Consider the following 21,435-nt stretch of genomic DNA (forward strand, 5'->3'; position numbering starts at 1 on the left):
GCTTTGCATAAAGTTCCCTCTTAATATTTTCACATAGAAATAGACCAATATATCAAATTATCTTTTCCTTTATCTGATGCCTATTTGACTAAAGAATATGTTGGAGAAATATTCTCGATAAATGTTCATCATTTTTGCATAGGATTTACTCTTAATATTTTCACATAGAAGTGGATCAGTACACTAAATTATCTTTTTCTTTGTCTGATGCCTCTTTAAATAAAAAATATGTTAGAAAAATATTTTCGACAAGTGCTTCGCACAGTGTTTGCTCTCGATATTTTCCCGCAGAAATGAGTCGATACGCAACGTTCAGATCCAGAAAAGTGTTGCCTGAACGAGCTCGCGACAAATAAAGCGGCGAAAGCCCGATTGCAAAGCTCTCCTCTCGCGTTGCTCTTTGCAACGCGTTACAATTTATTACGATTATCTGTAGGCTAAATGAATTAAGATCCACGACGGAAGAGCTCTCGCGAGGGTTCGCGCGGCTCCTCACGCTAAAAGGATTAACGATCGCGCGCGAGCGACGCTCTCTCCTTTCGCATTCGCCCCAATGCGCCTCCGCGCAATCATCCGTCTTCTCGGGCAATTATCGGGACTCACCTCGGAGTGGCTCTCGCTCGGGTAGTCGCTCGGCAGCGTGTCCGAATGATCGATCACGAGATTCGCCTCGCTACCGGAAGTGGACGCCGCGGCCGCGTGGAGGAGGGCGTGCGCGCGGGGTATCTTCAGGCCCTCGAACATGGTGATGTTGCTGAGGGACGAGCCCGAGAGCTTCGTTATCTCGGAGCCGGTGCCGCTCTCGAACGGGTGCCGATGCACCACGCGCACGTTGCGCCGCTTCAGGCACATGTAGGAGCAGCCGAGGCCCAGCAGCAGCAGCGACAGGAACAGGATCGCGCAGATAATCAGCAGGATCTGGAAACCCTTGAGCGGCGGCTCGGTCACCGGCGCGGGCGCCATCGTGGCTGATCTGGGTACGGTCGGGCGAATCGAATTACAAAGGAAGAAAGAGAGATAGAGGAAAAAATAGTCGATTGCCGTCCAGGAAGCGTACAGTCTCGAGAGAAGCGCCAGTAGTTCGCGATGTTACACACAGAAAAATATCATTCTATCGCCTAGGAAAGCGATTGTTTACTTTCCTTCTCTTGAGCAGGGTTGGGTAATAACTGGTCTCAATATATCCGTCAAAAGTTAAATTAAAAAGTTAAAAACTTAATTTTAAATAAGTTAACTTCTTTTATTATTACAAAGTTTATGAGAGTTATTATCTTCTTAGGTCAGTGATTGTTTATGATTTCATTATAAAATAACGCTAACTGTAATATAACATTTAAAACTTTGAAAGAGAAATAATTTATCTTGATTCTTTACATGAAAGACTTATGACAACCAATCTTGGATATGAAGTAAATAGTCACGTTTGCACGACTTTGCTTACAACTTTATAACTTTGTTGTGTATAAATATTTATAAGGATAATCTTTTGTTTCTCTTACCTAAAGATTGTACCAATATGAAAATGTGCATTAAAAAATATTGCATATATTCTTTTTTTTAATCAGCACGTAAAAGGTGTGACGAATGGACCAGACCTCCTCTACTTATCACAAATTAGAGAAAGACTTATTATCATGCAGCCAAAAGCAGAATCTATTCTCTTTACAAGAATATCATGAAACTTTATTAAAGAAAATTTAGTGAAAAGTTTATTACACTCTGTGTAGTGAACAAACTGAATTGTTGTTTTAATTTAATAATCTCGACTGAAATGTTGAATGAACTAGGAGTTTAGAATGTATTTTGAATTGATGCTTATGACGAGCTTATGATAGATTTGCGAGTGTACAAGCTTTTACGAAACACTTGATATCAGTATCATATACTTGAAGGTGGTATGCATTTTTCTGTGTGTAGGCGAGACGTGTTACAGTTACTTACAGCGGTAAGCACCGCGCGCGCCTGCGATATCTCGCAGTTATTCCCGCGAGCATAACTGGATTGCGAGAAACAAAGGCGTGTACCGTCGTATAGAGCGCGCATCCGAGTACTTCGAGTACACGGTTACTCCTTATTCGCGATCTATTCGGCGCGATTACGCGAAGACGAGGTGGTGAACGCAAACTCGGCGATATTAGACGCAACCTTCGTCCCGGAGAGTTTGCCGAGTAATAGAGACGCGCGCGCCCCAATTTCGAAGGATTGATTATTTGTTAACATTATGCTGTTTACGAATAAAATGGATAATATGGTCTCGGTATTTTTCAGACATCTTTGACGTGGACTTCCTATTTTCTTTTTGCGAATTAAATTATAGTGTTTCTATTTATTAAATTAGTCACAATCGAACTTTAAACGTCCTACTTTTTTTTTTATGAATTAAGTTGTAATGTTTACGAATAAAATGGATAATATCGTCTCGGTATTTTTCAGATATTTAACGAGAACTTTTGCGAATTAAATTATAGTGTTTCTAATAATAAAATTTAATTTAACCGGCTCTGGGAAATACAAATTAATAATAACAAAAGCAAGGACAATAAGAGCCAAAAGCAGGTTTTAAGCGCCAACAATTACATAAATCAATTTAGTAATTTATTTTCCGAACGTTTCGACCATTGGATGTGACCCTCTTCACGCGATTGTCGATTATAAAAATGTCAATAAGGAATGGTCGCAATAATTCTCAATTGCCATTAACAGTGTGGAAGTAAACCATTATTATTGTCACATCATTGTTCGCTAGCAAGATATGACGAAAGCAGAGTTCCATCAACCCAACAGTGAAAAGTCAACAAGCCGAGTTTGGACTCTGTCGTGTTTTTGGCCTGTTGACTGGTGGGTTGCTGGAGCTCTCCTTTAGTCATATCTTTGCTAGCGACCGATGATGTGACAATGATGATTTACTTCCACACTCTTAATGGCAATTGAGAATTATTGCGACCAATTCCTTAATGATATTTTTAATCGACAATCGCGTGAAGAGAGCCACATCCAATGGTCGAAACGTCTAAATTGATTTATATAATTGTTGACGCTTAAAACCTGCCTTTGGCTCTTATTGTCTTTGCTTTTGTTGTTATATCCATAGAAGGAGGAGGGCGTAACTAGGGAGTACTAGCTGGCGGTGGAATCGTGCGTTCGAGATCTGCGTATCTTTTCGTTCCAGACGAAAGTCTGGAAAGTTTCTTTTTTTTCCAGAGAAAAATATCGAGAGCGCGGTCTTGCTAAGACCGGGACTCGAACCCGGGTCTTTCGCTTGCCGGGCGACTGCTCTAAACCACTGATCTACCTGACGCTCCACGCTCACGACACTCTCCTCTTCCTAGATAACGCTCAGAGATGCTGTTCGGAAGCGACATCTCTGGCGAGATCCCGAGCGCACGGCGACTACAGAGAGAAACAATGTTACTGTATCAAATGGTACAGCTGTCAGGGTGCCATTACATGAAGCGCGGAAACACGGAAACTCGGAAGACAAAATCTTACTAGATCCGCTACGCGTTCCGCGTCTGTTTTGATTACCTTATATTACATGAGGCATATTTTGAGCGGAAAAGCGGTGTAGGAAATTATAAAATATTAATTTTTAACGGTATTTATTAATTAAAATGCTTGTATTCGACAGATAAGCTGAAAAGATAAACATATTAGTAAAAATTGCAATAAATTAAGTTAATACAATTTTAAAAAATGAATACAGATGTTTATTTGTCACCAAACCGTTCTGCTTTTCCGCGCAAATTGTGCTCCATGCATAATATAAGGAGAAATAAAGTCGCGGAACAAGCGCGGGAAAATCCATTGTCACAAGTTGTCACAAGTTATCACAAGTTGTTCAATCCAACCGCCGTTACATTAAGACGTGTTCAAACACATTCGGATCTGATATTTTTTTGGAATTCATACCTTGGATGAAAAGACAATAGAGAAAAGTTTTGAGCTTTCCGCTTTTCCGCTTTTTCAACGTACGGGAAGAAATGATTCAATTCGCGGAACGCGGAAATCTAGTAAGATTTTGTCTTCCGCGTTTCCGCGCTTCATACAATGGCATCCTCAGTCTCTCAAAATCAAAGGTTGCGTAAAGAAGGTCACATCCAATGGTCGAAACGTTCGGAAAATAAATTTCTAAATTGATTTATGTAATTGTTGGCGCTTAAAACTTGTCTTTGGCTCTTATTGTCCTTGTTTCTGTTATTATTATAGTGTTTCTATTTATTAATCACAATTAAACTTTAAACGTCCTATTTTCCTTTTACGAATTAAATTATAGAATAAAATTGCGAATAAAATTAACACAATACTCGATATTTAGATATCCAACTCGATATTTATATATCTAACGAGGATATTTTATCTTACTCTCTTTCTCTTCCTCTTGTTTCTTACTCGTTTTTGTAAATTATATTAATAGTATGAAATTTGATTTCCCGCGACGTCGAACGGTAGTTGGTCGCGTTAACTTCGTGTAATTTAGCGATGTAACAACACCGTAATCAGTGGTTTTCTCGCAGAAACGGGAACGTCCACGAGATCGCGCAAGAGCGGCGGCGTGTCCTCGGATTGTAACGGGTACTTTATCGAGTGGTACCATTCGTCGCGATGAGATACTATGAGAAAGTAATTATAGCGAAGTAATCTCATTAAATAAATCACCGTCGACCTTTGAAGACGGGATATCATGGAGTTTATGTTATGTCACATGAGACTGTTAACGAGAAAACGACTGCTCTCGTCGTTCATTGTATCACGTTGGTGGCAGAAAGTATGTCGTGTTTGTCAGACAAAATAGAAAACGAAATTATTCAATTCAATTATCCAAAGGATCAATTATTTAACATTATAATGTTTACGAATAAAATGAAAACAACATCGCCTCGGTATTTTTCAAATATCTAACGAGGACTTCTTCTACTTTCCTCTTTTACAAGTTAAATTATAATGTTCCTATTTAAATTAAATTAATTATAATTAAATTTTAAATGCCCTATTCCCCCCCCCCCTTTGCAAATTAAATCGTAATGTTTACAAATAAAATGACAACACATCTCGGTATTTTTTACACATCTAACGAGGATTTCCTATTTTCCTTTTAATGAGATTTAAATTGTAATTTTCATATTTACTGAATTAATTATAAAATTAAATGATAAAGTTCCTATTTTCTTCTTGCAAATTAACTTTTAAATTATAGTCTCATGAATAAAATGAACACAACATTGATTCGGTATTTTTTTTATGTAGGCATCTAACGAGGACTTCCTGTTTTCCTTTTAACATTCACATTTCTCCGCGAGAATTTAATGGAAAAGTGGCATCTTTCTTTTGCACCGACCTAATACTTTCGCGCAGGACCAAATTGTAATTTTCATATTTACTGAATTATAATTAAATTATAAACTTCCTATTTTCTTTTTTGCGAATTAACTTTTAAATTATAGTCCACGAATAAAATGAACACAACATTGACTCGGTGTTTTTTTTTTTATATAGGCGTCTAACGAGGACTTCCTGTTTTCCTTTTAACATCCACATTTCTCCGCGAGAATTTAATGGAAAAGTGGCATCTTTCTTTTGCACCAACCTAATACTTTCCTAATACTTTCCTAATACTTTCGCGCAGGCCCATATCCGGTAATAAACTTTCCGCAGTGAGGATTTTAACAAAGAACTCTTACATGCTGGCTGGCGGCGCGGGAGGTATCGGCGCCACGGGTGGAGGATATCTGCAGACTATAGTGATAACCTCATCTCCGTCCATCTCTAATCCGGGGTGGAAGCGAACGACCACATTGTTGGTGAATACGCGAAGCGGATCTTGCTTGGTGCCGCATCCTGAGAAATAGAGATTATTTTGCGCGCGCGATGAAAAATCTGTTCCCGTTGGAATTGCAGGGGGAGGGAGGCGTTTGAATATTTCAACCCTTCATCGTAGCTGAATCGAAGATAACAAAATCGCGCAATCAGACGCCGAAAATTACGTCGATATTTCTGTACGTTTTTTTGTATTTTTTTTTTTTAATCTATCTTACACTTCGTTATATTTTTCTACTATATATTATATCTTCCAACTCTCTTTTTCTAAATCTCTCCGAACAAGATTTCACTGGGAAAGTAGAATGACAGCCGAGTCATTCGAACTTGAGTGATTCTTCACTCACATAGAGTGGATTTTCCGCTCTGAATCGTCGACTGAATATTTTCATTCGAAATTGAAGAACTGATTTATTGCAACGTTACAGGAACGAATTCACCTCAAACGATTGAACATTAATTTGTATGAAGTCAGGATCCATTTTTAAGGGAGAAACATCCAGTCAATGTTGGGAGTTAATCGATTAAAATTTTAGTTGATTAAATTAACCGGAAAATCAGTAATCAAAATTAAAATTTCATATACATTTACTATTATATAGTTATATAGTTATATTTCATGTACGTTTACACATATATTGTACATGCATTTTTATACAGAAAATATAAATTTTAGCATATTTTTTAAATCTTTAGTGACTTTTTTGGGACTATACAGATAATACGACCTTAATTTTGATGATCGAATTGCCAATTTTTTTAGTCAAATAAAATTTTAATTAACTAATACCCAACATTACACTTATTTTACGATTTTTAGTGGCAATACTTTTATTATTGCTTTGAGTGTGAATTCTCGTCCGTTTGACGTGAGATTTTGTTGCAAGAAATTTCAAGAAAAAGGCGAATTTCAATTGAATTCGGTACAAGGACGTACCCTTCAGAGGTAGCTCCAATTTGGCTGTGGTCGCGCCTCGTCCCTTGAATATGCAGGCGCTGTTGCGATCAAAGTCGGCGTAAGCCACCCCGTAGAACGGCTCCTCGAACTTGAGATCGACCTCCATGCTACCCTGTCCGCAGTTGAGATTGGCCTTCGTTCGATTCAGGAATATAATCGATGAGATGTCGTCCAGCTTGGTGACCTTGCCGTCGAGGACTGTGCTCGGCGGCAGTCCCGGCTGATACTCGATGCTGTTGCCCTGCGACGCATAGTTGCTCTGGGACAACGCAATCGGAATTGCCGCCCAGAGCAGCGCTAACAGCTTCGGCAGCATCTGCGGCAAGAAAAGTTGACGATAATTTTCCGGACAGGGAAAACCAAGAGGGAAAATCAGGAACGCGAGCACGGATAACACGAGAGAAAATCGTTACGAGATATTACGATGATATATCGTTCTCGCGGAGAATAATGACGACGGTGTAATTAGCCGCGGGCGCGCGCTCATTCGTCGAACAAAAAATGCTGTCTCGTATGTTGGAAAAATTCGTGGCAGAATTACTGAATTTGCGCTCGCGCACATTATTTCATCGTCGAATAATCCCGCTGAAAAGCGATAATATTTTTACATGAGAAAGAGAGAGAGAGGAAGAGAGAAAATATTAGAAGAGAAAGATAATTTATTCCTTAAATTAATATCATTCCTTTAATTAAAATAATACATATATGTATTATAATAATATTACATATTATTATAATAAATTAAATTATAATATATATAATATATAATATATAATATATAATATATAATATATAATATATAATATATTAAAATAATAATATATAATATATAATATATTAAAATAATAATATATATATTTGTCATAAATAATACATATATATATAAATGATTAAAAAATAAATATTTAAAAAAAGGATTTAAAAGAATGCATAGAATATCTAGTACTCATTAAAGTGAGTAAAAAATACTTGAACATAAATGGAAAAATCTACTTTTTTTAAGTTAAAAGTAATATTCGATTCTAATGATGCATATGCTTGCTTATATGTTACATCATATCTACATCATATTTACATATGATGTAAAAACAAAAAATCTTATAACTGTATAATTATGTAATTGTACGTTGATGTGTAATCACAGATCGCAAGTGATTTTTCGACTCATGTTTATTGAATATTTTTTACTCAGTTTAGACTTAGTACTGTCTATCCTTGAGTCTTGAATTTCTTCTTTCAATACCCTGTATATATGTAGTTAACATATCGACATATATGGACATATATCACGATGGACATCAATTTTGTTATCACGACATTATACGGTCGCAATTAGGGTAATTGATGCGATAATGAACTTTAATAACAAATGCGACATCGCATGAGCAATATGCAGTACAAAGATCGAAATTATCGTTTTCTCAGGTATCATCCGAGAGGCATAATTGAGACTGGAAGCGACTGAGGCATTCACGTTCCCACGAGCGACTTCCAGAATGTGAGTTTTCCATTGTATATTTACAGCTACGTCATTGTTTGTATGCATCCATCGACTCACATGGGTCGGCACACACGCAGCGCGTATTACTTAATACGTTGTGCGTCATCGCGTTCTCCGCTACAGGGTATGTCAGAAATCGCCAGCGTTTTTTTCTTATCTCGAATTACGAGGAATAAAATCAAGAAAACAATACCGGTCATTACCGAATTTCAAGTCAATATCTAACATTTAAAAAGTAGAAAAAAGTAGAAAAAAATAATATTGATAATAGAATATTTATTAAGGGTAAAATTCAAGCTTTTCTTAGAGAAATTACGATTGAGAAAAAAATTTCGAAATCAAAAGAATAAGATCAGTTCAGTTGACGTTTAGACTAAATGTTTTCAGTTGACAATTGAATTTTCCATTTCCAGTTTAACTTTTTCAATTGACAATTAAACTGAAAATAGAAAATTTTAGCTAATTTTTAAGTAAAATTTTAACATTTTATTAAAATTAAATTCAGAATTAAAATTTTAATACGCGATTTAAGAAATTAAATTGGGAATTAAAATTTTAATCTTAAATTTGAAAAATTCAACTGGAAATGGAAAATATCTCTTTAATATCACTTTATAAATAATCAACTTTTATTTGCTTTTTCAACTCTCCAAATTTTACCTAATTTTTACTTCTCAGTGTTTCCCGACCCCTAAATTTCTACCTCGTCGGAGAAGCCAGTGATTGAGAAGAAAATCGCTAACGACTTCAGATAGACCCTGTACATTTCGAGTAGACAACTACTCCTCTCTCGAGCTGATCCATGAACCTCTTCTATTCAACCAGAACGGAGAAAGCCGTTACCCGTCGCGATATTTCCTTTAACACAGATAAGTGCGGATTGTGATCTCCGATTCCCCTCTCTCGGTGCACCGATATAATCTCGATCGCATCGGGATCCCGCTACCACACGGTAAGATTAACTGTCCGAGGAGTTAGAGAGACGAGTAATTGCGTCGTACGGTAACTCTCGTAATAATTTGCATATTACATGAGAGACTACGTGCTCTCCCACCCTTCCTCTCTCTTTCTCTCTCTCATGAATTACGAAAATAAAAACGACACGGTTATAATGATACGTGAAATGATTATATCCGGACAAACCGCGACCTCCCGAGCTCGCTTCGAAATACTGTTACGTCTGCCGCCGGTAATTGCGCTAAGCAAACGTACAAATTATAGGCATTACTACTCGTGCATGAAAGTATTGCGTTGCCTTCGCACGCACGCTCACGCCTGCCATCTAATACGGCTCGCTCGTAGGGATGGACGGCGTCACGTTGTCGTAAACGCTGTCAGACGATGATATTCCCGACGATAATGCATTCGCGCGGAAACGCGTGAATCATTTCGCTCGTCCGATGCCTTCGTCGTCCTCGTTGCTGGGGGAATTCGCGGCGCACATTACCGTACGCTGCAAGACTGGACGCTAACCGGCGAACTGTTCGCCGTTCGTTGCTCACCGCTGTTTAGTAGCGCGTGAGAAAACCGCGAATAGTTAACGTCCGGTAACTTTGACCACCGGTTTTGTCAGCAGCACGAAAACATTTAGTTTGGAAAATCATCATCGAACAGATTCGCACTTTTGCACACTTGCATCCGCCTCCTGTTGAGATTCTATTTGCCAGGAAAGAAATTCAAAGTCCAGGTTGGATTTTCTCAGGAAAAAAAATCATTTTTTTCAAACCAAAGACACAACAATATTCGAGAACTTATTTCAAAAGAATTACTAAATAAGTGTTAACTAATTACTAATTAAGTTTTAATATTGTGTAGATAATTAATTAATATTTGTATGTAAATAAAAAAAATTTATAATTATCTTTTGTGATGTCACAGTATCCATTGCTACATAGTCTAATAATAAATAGTCCAATAGAAAAAATAATAATAAAAGTTTCTTATAAAATAGTGCTGTACTTGTAGTTTCTCAGGAATTTTTATTTCCAAATAATTGAACTTTTTGGCTCATTTCAAAGAAGAAATTAAAATTTTTCGTTGAAATTTGCATATATGTTATTTTAAAAATGGAAAACTAAAAGTAAAAATTCTGAGACTGTAACTACAACACTATTCTATAAAGAAACTTTTTTCATTTACTTATTATTACTAACTTTTAGAAATTACTTAATTATATATATAAAATTTATTTAGTGGTTCTTTTTTTAAATAGATTCTATATAATATATAATATATAAATATAATATATAATAATAAAATAGATATTGTGTGTTGCTTTTTGGCCTGAAAAAGTGATTTGCGCATTTGACTAGAGATTATTAATAATAATTCTGTGGTACGAAGAAAGAAACCTAGATACCTCCGTTCACCAATATTGATTACGTTGATAGTGCGAAAGAATGTTTGAAAAATGACACCAAAAATATTCTTATAATATAAAATTTCACTTTTTTAATATAATAAATAAATATTTAAGAATTGCATTCCAAAACGTTCTTTTTAAGGGACATTTTTCTCAATACTCTACAGTATATGTAACGTGAACTATAGAGTATTGAGTAAAATTTTCCTCAAAAAGAACGTTTTGGAATGCAACTATGTAACAATTTCATCACGCGAGAAAAGAAACATTTGATAACTCTGCCTGTCAAAGATAGTCACGTCGGCAGCGCGAAAATATGTTTGAAAAATCAGCGACGGAAATAATTGCAGGTTTGCCATGTTGGATTCACCTTTCTGGCGCTAAGAGTTCGATTCGCCAAGAATGTGTATCCTTTCGAAATTATTCGAGTTCAAGTGAGATTTTAATAGATTTTAAAAACTGTACGTTGATTTAAATGTGAAAACTTTATCTAAATGGAGAGTTCAAAGAGATATTAAGTTATTGTTTATTAAGATCAATAAAATTTAATCGTGTACTCTACAATAGCATCGAATCTGAAAGATGTGCGAATGTTTGGATCTCTTGGAGATCCAAACTACTAATGTTATCATAGTTTTGCGCGAGAAGAAGGTGAGAGTCCGCTCGAGCGACTAATCATCGGGTACTGGGTAATAGATAATTTTATGTTAAAAACACACAAATAAGAGGCGGAAAGTCCGGTTGGGCATGTAACGTACGCGTCCTACTTAAACGAACGTTTAACATTCTCCGCGATTACACGCGAGCGACAACTCGAGCACGTCAGGAGACGGCTATCAGCTGGCGTTAAAAGTAAAAATAGAGTCGGTCGGCGATCATTTACATAGCCGATAGCCTGATCCAAAAAAATTGCCGCGCGCGATTTAACGGCACACCGAGGCTACATAACTCACGAATAATCGACTGAAGTGACGGATTGGATGGGGCCGTTTGTTATGGCGCCAAATATCGCGCGTCGGATGAAAATAGTTATATTACCCAGTTAACTGCAACTTGCGCTATATATAAGCCACGTCGGTAGCGATTAGCAAAACTCCTCGAGACACGCGATGAGTGTTATAAATTATGGTGGAATAACAAATGTACCAGTATAGACAGTAGGCCGAGTTCATTATTTTTTTTTCAACATTCAGAAAATATCTAGAAAACGATTAATTATGATATAAAAAATATGTAAAAAGCAAAGTTTTTTTTTATAAAGCTTTAAAAGTCTATTTAATAGTAATAATAGTTTGACCTTGGATTCTTTAACATCATATGGAGGTCAATTGAATTTTTTAAATGAGAATACTTATTTTTCGTCGCTGATTCTTGTGTTATTGAGATATACTTCTTACATAAATCCATATAATAACATAATAATAACAACATATTGTGCTTATTTATATCCGTGCTATGTAACAGACGAGTAGCAAATTATTTTAATAATTAATAATAATAACTAATCTACAATGTGTATTCTTCCGAAATTATTCGAGTTCAAGTGGGATCCTAATAGATTCCAAAAACTGTACGTTGATTTAAATGTGAAAACTTTATCTAAATAGAGAGTTCAAAGAGATATTGTTTATTAAGATTTATTAAGAGTTATTGTTTATTAAGATCAACAAATTTTAATAGTGTATCCTACAATAGTATTTTCGATAGCAATACCCTTTTCGCATTTCATTCTTAACTTGAAATATTCAGCAACAAAATAGAAATATGTAATACGCATGAGAAATGTGGTAATATATTTATTTTCACGTTACAAATACGAAATAAACGTGTTTGTATTAATTCAAACTATAATATAAAAATTCGGTTTATATATCATTTAAGAAATATATTCAATTTTTTATATTGTATTAGAAGTGAGAGCAATTTTAAATTTTGGAAGTTTCCGTCCCAAAGTCAGGGTATCCCAGATTTACTGTTTCTCTCTCTCTCTCTCTCTCTCTCTCTCTCTCTCTCTCTTTCCATTTTTCTCTTCCACTATCAAAGACGGATTATTCGACGAATTGATTCACCATTGATTGATTGATTGACTGACTGAGTTCGTGAAAATTTGATGGATTCTAATTATCCAGGGCAAAATGTGAAAAGAGAGAAAAGCAACAGTGAAAAATGATCCTTCATAAATACATCTTCAATATCGGTGTCGAAGAAAAATTTCCCCGAGTCAAACTTTTTGTTCTTACGTTAACTTTGTTGTTTCCGTTAAGTGATTGTATCATTAAATGCCGTAATTTCAATAGCGCGTCAAGGTAGCCACTTATAAATTTTATAAGAGAGACACTTATTAGACAGATATCTATTTCTTTAGCTACATTGCCAAGAAAGGGACTTAATTTAGAAGAAACATTATCTTAACTACACTCATTCGTCCACACCTTACATTAAATCTTTTTTTACCTATATTCTTATCCTATCTATACTATTTATCTATATTCTTATCCTAATATCACAAGTTTTACTGTACATTTCACAATTTAAATTATACTTGTTATTTATTTATTTATGTTGATAAACCTACATTATATTATCCTATATTATATTATATACTTACATTATATTACTTACCTACATTATATTATTATTATATTATCATTAAATCTATTTTATCTTATTCTAATTTACTTATATACTATCACAATATTGTATTGCTATTTCTCGACTCATTTACAGCATCATAATTTACCCTTTTAACATCCTACATATTCCCATCCTTATTCCTGTTTTTCTTTTCCTCTCTAATCTCTCTCAATCTTTTGCTCCTTTCTCTCCACAGCTTCCTTAAAATATCGCCTTTCACCTCACTTAGCTCATCACCACATACTTTTTTCCATCTTCCTATCGCTTCCTAATTCTTCAAACCACCCTTTTGTACTCTGACACATAATGTCCTATATATCTCTTATAAATCTCTTATAAAAGGTCAATTCTAATCTTTTTTTTGCAGAATACACATCCTATTCATAAGTTTACTATTTATCAAATAAAATTACGTCTCTACACATTTATTTCACCATCTAAGTATCACTACAAATTTGAAACGAAATTGAAATAAATTGAAGGATAATCTTGAAGGATCAATGAAAAATTTAATTATATAACATATTGAGGAAGAAATACTTGAAAATTTATTTCTGTAAATAAACTTCATATCTCGCAAATCGATTTTCAAACATTTTTTCCTAACGAAACCATGCAAAACAATCGTCTTATATTGTGAATTAGTTGCTTATTGCCGTTTCTTTCGTGTTAAATTAAAAAAAAAAAAATTTCAGAATTATTTAATATTTTAGTATGTTAATATTCCAACTGCATTTATATAATCTTTATTCAATAGATAATGCAATAAATAAAACATTTTATTCAACAAAATAATTCAATAAATAAAATATTTTATTTAATAAAATAATTCAGTAAATAAAATCTTTGTTCAACACAAAATAATTCAATAAATAAAGTCTCGTTCGTATTCAAATTAATAAAACTTCATCGAATATGAATGAGATGAAGAAGACGAAATAACATTTTATGATTTAGTTAAAAATAATATCTCTTCAAATAAAAATTAAACGTAAGTAGAACATCTACGTCGCTCAGTCACGAAAAAAACGCGAGATAGCGTGAATTCCAAAATAATGAGCAAAAAATGCTACGTCATCCCCACTATTAATCGCCAAACGCTGTTGTTCACCAGGAAGCAAGAAATAACAACATCAGCACGCCCAAAACGCACCGAATCTTCAAGGTGACCGAACTTACAGGTGCATGCTTCTCGAGCTTCCTCGAGTATCTCTATTATTAAGTTGCGGAACGTCGAGTAATACGCGCACGTCGTAATGTGCGTGTGTCGGTTAGTTGTTTCCGCCGGGCAATTAAAATATTTCGTCGTCCCTTGAAACATTTAATCGGTTCTCGTCGCGTTCATTAACGCGTGTTCCTTCGACCGAATCGTCGTATCCACGCGAGTGCCAGCAGTCGCGAGTGATGGGAACCTTTCCTCCAGGAGGAGACAAGATGAAGGCATGACGGAGGTAGGAAGGGAAGCGGCATTTTCCACAGGTGGGTAACATCATTTATTATTACAAAAGATTCCAGTTTTTTAACGGACATTTGACGACCTCATCGAGAACAAAGAGATATTCTAAGTAAAAATTCAAGTGTTTACGCTGCACAAAGTGAGGCATGTTGCAATAACATGTTAACACGTGTCCACTTTGATACACTTATACTATTGCAATATAAATTACTATATATTGTTATTGTATACAGTTTAAACGAACACACGTATATGTGTTAGAAAAATGTTTTAACTTCAAACATCCCTTAATGTTGAGAATACGATATATGAGATTAAAACACATATATATGTGTTAATTTAAACTGACAATATAGTTAAAAATGGACATGTTAATGTATTGTTATAACATACTTCATTTTGCAACGCATAGTCCGTCAATATTTGACAAATTATATAGACTGACAATTGTATTTCTGTGCTTGACAATCATATTTCCATTATTTACTCGTCAATTTGTATCTTGTGAGTATTTCCTCATACAACGAGAAATATCGATGCAAACAACGGAACAACCATGAATATTAGTTTGAAATTAATTATGCTTTTTATCAAAGATAAATATAAGTAAAAGTAAATGAAAATAAAATAAGAAAAGACACGTTTCGCAACTGTGAATACACTGAATACACTGACTTTCAGAATTCAATATCATTCAGTGCTTATTTATACGTCTAATAAAATATTTCTTGATATATTGTATATTAATCAAGGTCGAAAGTAATAGTTAGTTAATCAGTTAAAAGTTAAGTTGAAAAATTAATAACTTTTAGTTTAACTTAGTTAATTTTAACGAGTTACTTTTTTACTTTTTAGTGTTATTTTAAAATATATTAACTTTAACTTATTAACTTTTTTATAAAATTTAAATAATTTACACATACATTAATAATTAATTGCTTAATTTATTTCGTGCTACTTATAAAGAGAATAAGAAAAATAAAAAATAATGCTAGTAGAGTTTTCGTTCGTCTCTGTGAACGCTGAAGTTCTTTTCTTGCATGGAATCGTGAGCACAAAACGATCGATATTTTCTTATTAAAACCATCTTATGAAAACGTTCTTGTAGAATACTTTTTTATTATATCACATAAATTTAATCTACGATTAAAAAATTAATTGTGCAAAGAATATATATACTATATTGTTTTACATAATTAATTTTTAAATTTAATAAATAAATTTAATTTTAACTTAACTTTCAATACAGTTAGTTTTATACAATTTTTAATTTGACAAAGTTAATTTTATAGGCTATTAATTTTAAACTTAACTTAGTTAAACATTACAATTAATTCATCCAACTCTGATGTTAATATTGCTTTTTTAATTTAATTATACTGCGTGCTAATCAATTTTAATTTTGCCAAAACCACACAAAAATAGTGTACACAACCAAAAGTATTTATTTGTGAGTAGCGCCATCCTAGTTGTCTTTATATGATAGTAATGCTATGTATGATTGATATGACTCAGTTACTTTGGTACATCCACTACATCAATATAATTGCGCGTGATCTGATTGTGGCAAATCGGTTTAGATGACATTTACCATGAATGTATTCTGCTTGAGCAACCAGATATCGTTACTGTAACTCAATAATTGCTCTGTGATTGCAGCAATCATATAATAAGTTCTTTCGCACTTTACTATACAAGGAAAAAAGACATTTTCATTTCGAAAATATCTTTATTTTTGACATGTTAATCTAAGATTACTTAAAATGAGATTACATAAATGAAGAGAAGTTATTTTCAAGCATATATTCAACGAAAAGAAACCTATGTTTTTTTTCTTATTATAAAAAAATAATTTTCATTAATGGAAATCATAAAATACTGGTTTGAGAATATGATGTTTTTAAATGTGTGTTATGTCCCAGTTCTTCCTATCCACTTAAAATTAATATACTCAAATTAACAATTATTGTTTCATATATAAAATAATGATTGTTTTATGTAACGATATGTAACTTTGTTAGACACATTTTGTCATGTTGAATTTAAACAATTATTTGTTGAATATAAAACGTATTAATTATATTAAAATAGTTGAATTGAATATAAAATATATTTATGTGTGCAAATGATTTATCTTCGTTTAATGTTATGTAATTTCATTTAAAGATTAACATGTCAAAAATAAAGATACTTTCTAAACGATGTTCATTTTTCCTGTGTACTAATCTGGTTGGTAGATTTATATGCCAACCGTTTTTTTCCGATATTTTTCCCGTGTGCGTTTTCACTTTTCTTTAGCCTCGTTACAGTATTCTCGTTACAGAATTCAAACTCTGTAAATCTCTGTTGGTATGCAGCATTATTGAAGACACACAGCTGTTATTTATGTCTTTATAGCTTTTTCTCAAAATTCTGTAAATTATCGATATTTAATGTCCTTTTCTTATTTTCAAATCAGAATAGAAATCGTTGAGAGAGAGGAATATGATTCTATTAATATTTTTATAATTCAATAAAGTTGTGAAAACAGTTGTAATAAAAAAAAATAGAATATTTATAGAATTTTTAAGAACGGTAAACTCTAGATTTCTTGGAGTAAAATTTTACCCTCAAATGCAGAGTGATCACTCGAATTCAAGTGATGTTTCACTCATATAAAATGAAACCACTCCACTCTGTATCGTCGAGTGAATATTTTCACTCAAAACTCTAAAAAGTGAATCTGATATACTCCACAGGAACGTATTCTCACTCCAATCGATTGGCACGTTCACTATGGAGTCAGAAGTCACTGTGAGTGTGAATAAAGCGTTCACTTTTGCAATTTCGAGTGGCAGTATTATCGCTATCGCTTCGAGCAAATCACCTCGCGGGGTTAATGTGGGACTAGAATCTCGACTCGGCTCGATTTCCGCGGTTCTATTCACCGGCGAGAATTTAATCGATTTGACCACGAGTAACTGACTGCTTCGTCATCGGTATGTGATCGCACAAATGAACGAACACACGACACTTTGTACGAACGGCCGCGCATCATCGCGTGAAATCGCGAACGGGCAGGCCGTCAGTGAGCGAGACGGGCGGTTCGTTAGAGCTCATTAAAGATTTTACAGCCCCTTCCTCTACTTCCAGCCGGCGCGGGGGGTATCGGCGTCCTCGATTGTAAGCGCGGAAAGTAACGCGCGAGAAATCACAAGAGAATCTCATGGCCAATTGTGGCATTTCCTGCTTCCTGTGACGTCCCCTTCCTCCCCGGACTCGCGCCGTTGCGGATCGCGTCTCAGCGCACGGTTACTTACTTAATTATTTAATTGATGTGCCGCGCGGCGCGCACAGAGGAAAAAAAGCAAGAACAGTTAATAGGAAATAACGAAGTACGATTTAATTGGCGATACTCCGCGCCGCGCGCGGCATATTATCCGGTCGTATCATCTTACCGTCGCATTAACATATCGCGCGCGCTGAGTTAGAGACGAAATAAAAATCCCCCTCCGCCCCGACGCGGCACCAAGAGCAAAGCAATGTGGCGCTAAATCATATTACGGTCCCTTCGGTAATATTACACTTCCCAGCCTCCCGCTGCTGCTGAGAAACGAGGTACTCGCGCGGTACTTTAAGACGCCTATTACGCAAATCATTTTATGATCCTTAATTATTCTCGGCCTCCCCCTACCTCCCCCGCTGTCGTATGTTTGTCTTCTGGCGGAGACACGAAATTGGAAATAACAGTCCTATTAGTTGCGATAACGTTATTAATGGGTCATCCCGAGTCGAAATTTTGATCCTATTTTCAGCCTTAATATTCCATTCAACATCTATTTTCATGCTAAAGAAAGTGAAAAGAGAAATTTCGGACATTATCAGAGTCGAAGTAGAAGTAAATTGTATCATTAGAATTAAACTTACTTTGCTAACTTAGTTTCTACTGTGTTGCAGAATCTAAGGTTTAACATAGAGTCAAAATTTCGGCTTGGGATAGTTATGCAAGAATGATCCACAATTATGATTATAACCCAAAATTATAATTTTTGAGTTTTCGTTTTACTACTCTAATTAATGAAGAACGAATTGAAAAGACATGTAACACTTCTTTTCACGGACACACAAGAAAGTTATTATAATTATATTAAAATTGTTATTGTTATCTCATTATCATTATTATTATAGACATCACAAACTTCTATAAACGACGTCTTAGAGACATATAAATTAATAAAGTAGGTCTTTTGGACGTTTTTAAGACATTTTTTTAAAGCTTGTCCTGTCTGCGACAGTGTTAAGTATTAATCGATTATTTCTTTAACTAAAATAATGGGTAAATCAATCATCAAAATGAACCAATGGTCATACATGTGATCACTAGTAATTCAATCGTTTGATAAAGTTAATTATTAATTAATGTATAATCAGTCACATCAAAATTTGACTAATAATTCCTTTAATATTTAATAACAAATAATTTAATTTCGTCAATAATTAATAATAATAAGTAGAGATATATAGTAGACAGATAACAAGTAATAATAGATTAATAATTAATAATTTTATCAAAGGATAAAATTATTTGTTACTTTATATATGACGATTGATCAATCTTGATTTGAGAGATTATCATTATTAAATTATTCATCTTCATCATCATTACCATCGTCAACACCATCACTATCATCATCATCATTATTGTTATTAATATCCATGAAAGATGAATTTTTAAAAAATTGGAGGAATCAAATGGCGTACGTTTGTCATATCGGAGCAAGGAAAAAAGAAATAATTAGCAACAGTTTTCGACGTAGGCGCACCTTGTCTTAAGACAAGAGCGACTCGCGCAGCCTAATCGATTATTTCTTTAACTAAAATAATGGGCAAATCAATCATCAAAATGAACCAATGGTCATACATGTGATCATTAGTAATTCAATCGTTTGATAAAGTTAATTATTAATGACTAATAATTCCTTTAATATTTAATAATAAATAATTTAATTTCGTCAATAATTAATAATAATAAGTAGAGATATATAGACAGATAACAAGTAATAATAGATTAATAATTAATAATTTTATCAAAGGATAAAATTATTTGTCACTTTATATATGACGATTGATCAATCTTGATTTGAGAGATTATCATTATTAAATTATTCATCTTCATCATCATTATCATCGTCAACACCATCACTATCATCATCATCATTATTGTTGTTAATATCCATGAAAGATGAATTTAAAAAAAATTGGAGGAATCAAATGGCGTACGTTTGTCATTATCGGAGCAAGGAAAAAAGAAATAATTAGCAACAGTTTTCGACGTACCTTGTCTTAAGACAAGAGCGACTCGCGCAGCCTTTCCGGTCGCGGATCGCCGAGGCTGCCCTAACGGTACAGTTCCCCTGATAGAACTTTTCATAGAAAAGTCGAGTCATGCCCTTCCTCATCACACAAGCGACCGATTCGCTTGCATTCCGACGCAACGGACCCGGGACTCTCTTACGAAGTTCTCTCTCTTTCTCTCTCTCTCTCTCTCTCTCTCCCTCTCTCTTTCCTTCTGTTTCTCTTTCTCTCCTCGCCTCTCTCTCTCTCTCTCTCTCTCTCTTTTTCTCTTTCTTCGCGGCCGCTCGAAGATGTTGAGGAGATACCTTTAGCATAGCCATTATTCGCGCGCCGGCGAGACCATTAAAAAAGATGCGATTGATATCCGGCCTTCCGGCCTGGCGTAATCCTCGGCTTCCTCGTGCGGCCGACTACCGTGTCCGGCGAGAAGAAAGAAAGGCCGCAAGAAGTTCCTCGGCAACACGTTTTGCCGGCGAGACGTACGTCCGCGCACGATACGCGCGATCGCCGGTTTAGCGAAACACGCGTGAAAACGATCGTCCCCTTGTCGTCGATTACCTGTCGTGCAATTAGGTACACGATAAAGTGACGCGATAATAGTAACGAAAATGCGTGAATAAATAAAACCGAGAAAATACGAAAATAAATAACCTTATTTTGCGGTTTTCCTATTTTTGCAGCCCTCCGTTTAACAATCAGACATATTGGCTGTTTACGATAATTCGAGTTGGATCAAGTACGAGTTAGTTTCACTAGGGCCGAGAAATATGATAGGCACAAGCATCTAGTATTTTCAAGATTTATGACAACTCAATGTTGTCCGATAAATCGAGTAGAGTAGAGTAGAGTTAGGGTAGTATAGCGGATAGTATATGTATAAGAATTAACAGTATCAGATAACATAGTTTCGTAAAATATGTAACAATAATATTACAAAACAATTATTTATTATATTTTAGAAAAATTAGAAGCACTAAATTAAATTATGAAAATGATATTAATTTAATGTATTTGTGAAATATTCAATAATAATAGGTTAGAATAATTGTTTTCTACTTTTGGATATTTCACAAATACATGATACCTTTTCATAATTTAATTTAGTGCTTCTAATTTTTCTAAAATGCAACAACTCATTGTTTAGTAATATTATTGTTATATATTTTACGAAACTATGTTACCTGATACTGTTAATTTTTATACATATACTATCCACTATGTTACCCTAACTCTACTCTACTCTACTCTACTCGATTTATCGGACAGCATTGAGTTGTCATGAATCATGAAAATACTAGATGCTTGTGACTATCATATTTTTCAGCCCTAGTGAAACTAATTCGTACTAACTCCAACTCGAATTATCGTAAACACCC

The 21,435-nt window shown here is 34.5% G+C and overlaps 1 protein-coding gene across 2 annotated transcripts in view; it reads right to left on the reverse strand.

The window, feature by feature from the left end:
• LOC116842018 overlaps positions 1-21,435 on the reverse strand; it is a 70,109-nt gene that overhangs the window by 12,305 nt on the left and 36,369 nt on the right. For both annotated transcript variants that reach the window (XM_032810643.1, XM_032810644.1), the window contains exons 3-5: positions 6,752-7,088; positions 5,679-5,835; positions 604-973 (exon numbers count right to left, since the gene is read on the reverse strand). In XM_032810643.1, the coding sequence (XP_032666534.1) occupies positions 604-973; positions 5,679-5,835; positions 6,752-7,088 (864 nt within the window). The remainder of the gene's footprint in view (positions 1-603; positions 974-5,678; positions 5,836-6,751; positions 7,089-21,435) is intronic.

Source organism: Odontomachus brunneus, unplaced genomic scaffold (assembly GCF_010583005.1).
Source record: "Odontomachus brunneus isolate Ranch 3 - 2012 unplaced genomic scaffold, Obru_v1 Obru_scaffold_020, whole genome shotgun sequence".
Taxonomy (NCBI): Eukaryota; Metazoa; Arthropoda; class Insecta; order Hymenoptera; family Formicidae; genus Odontomachus; species Odontomachus brunneus.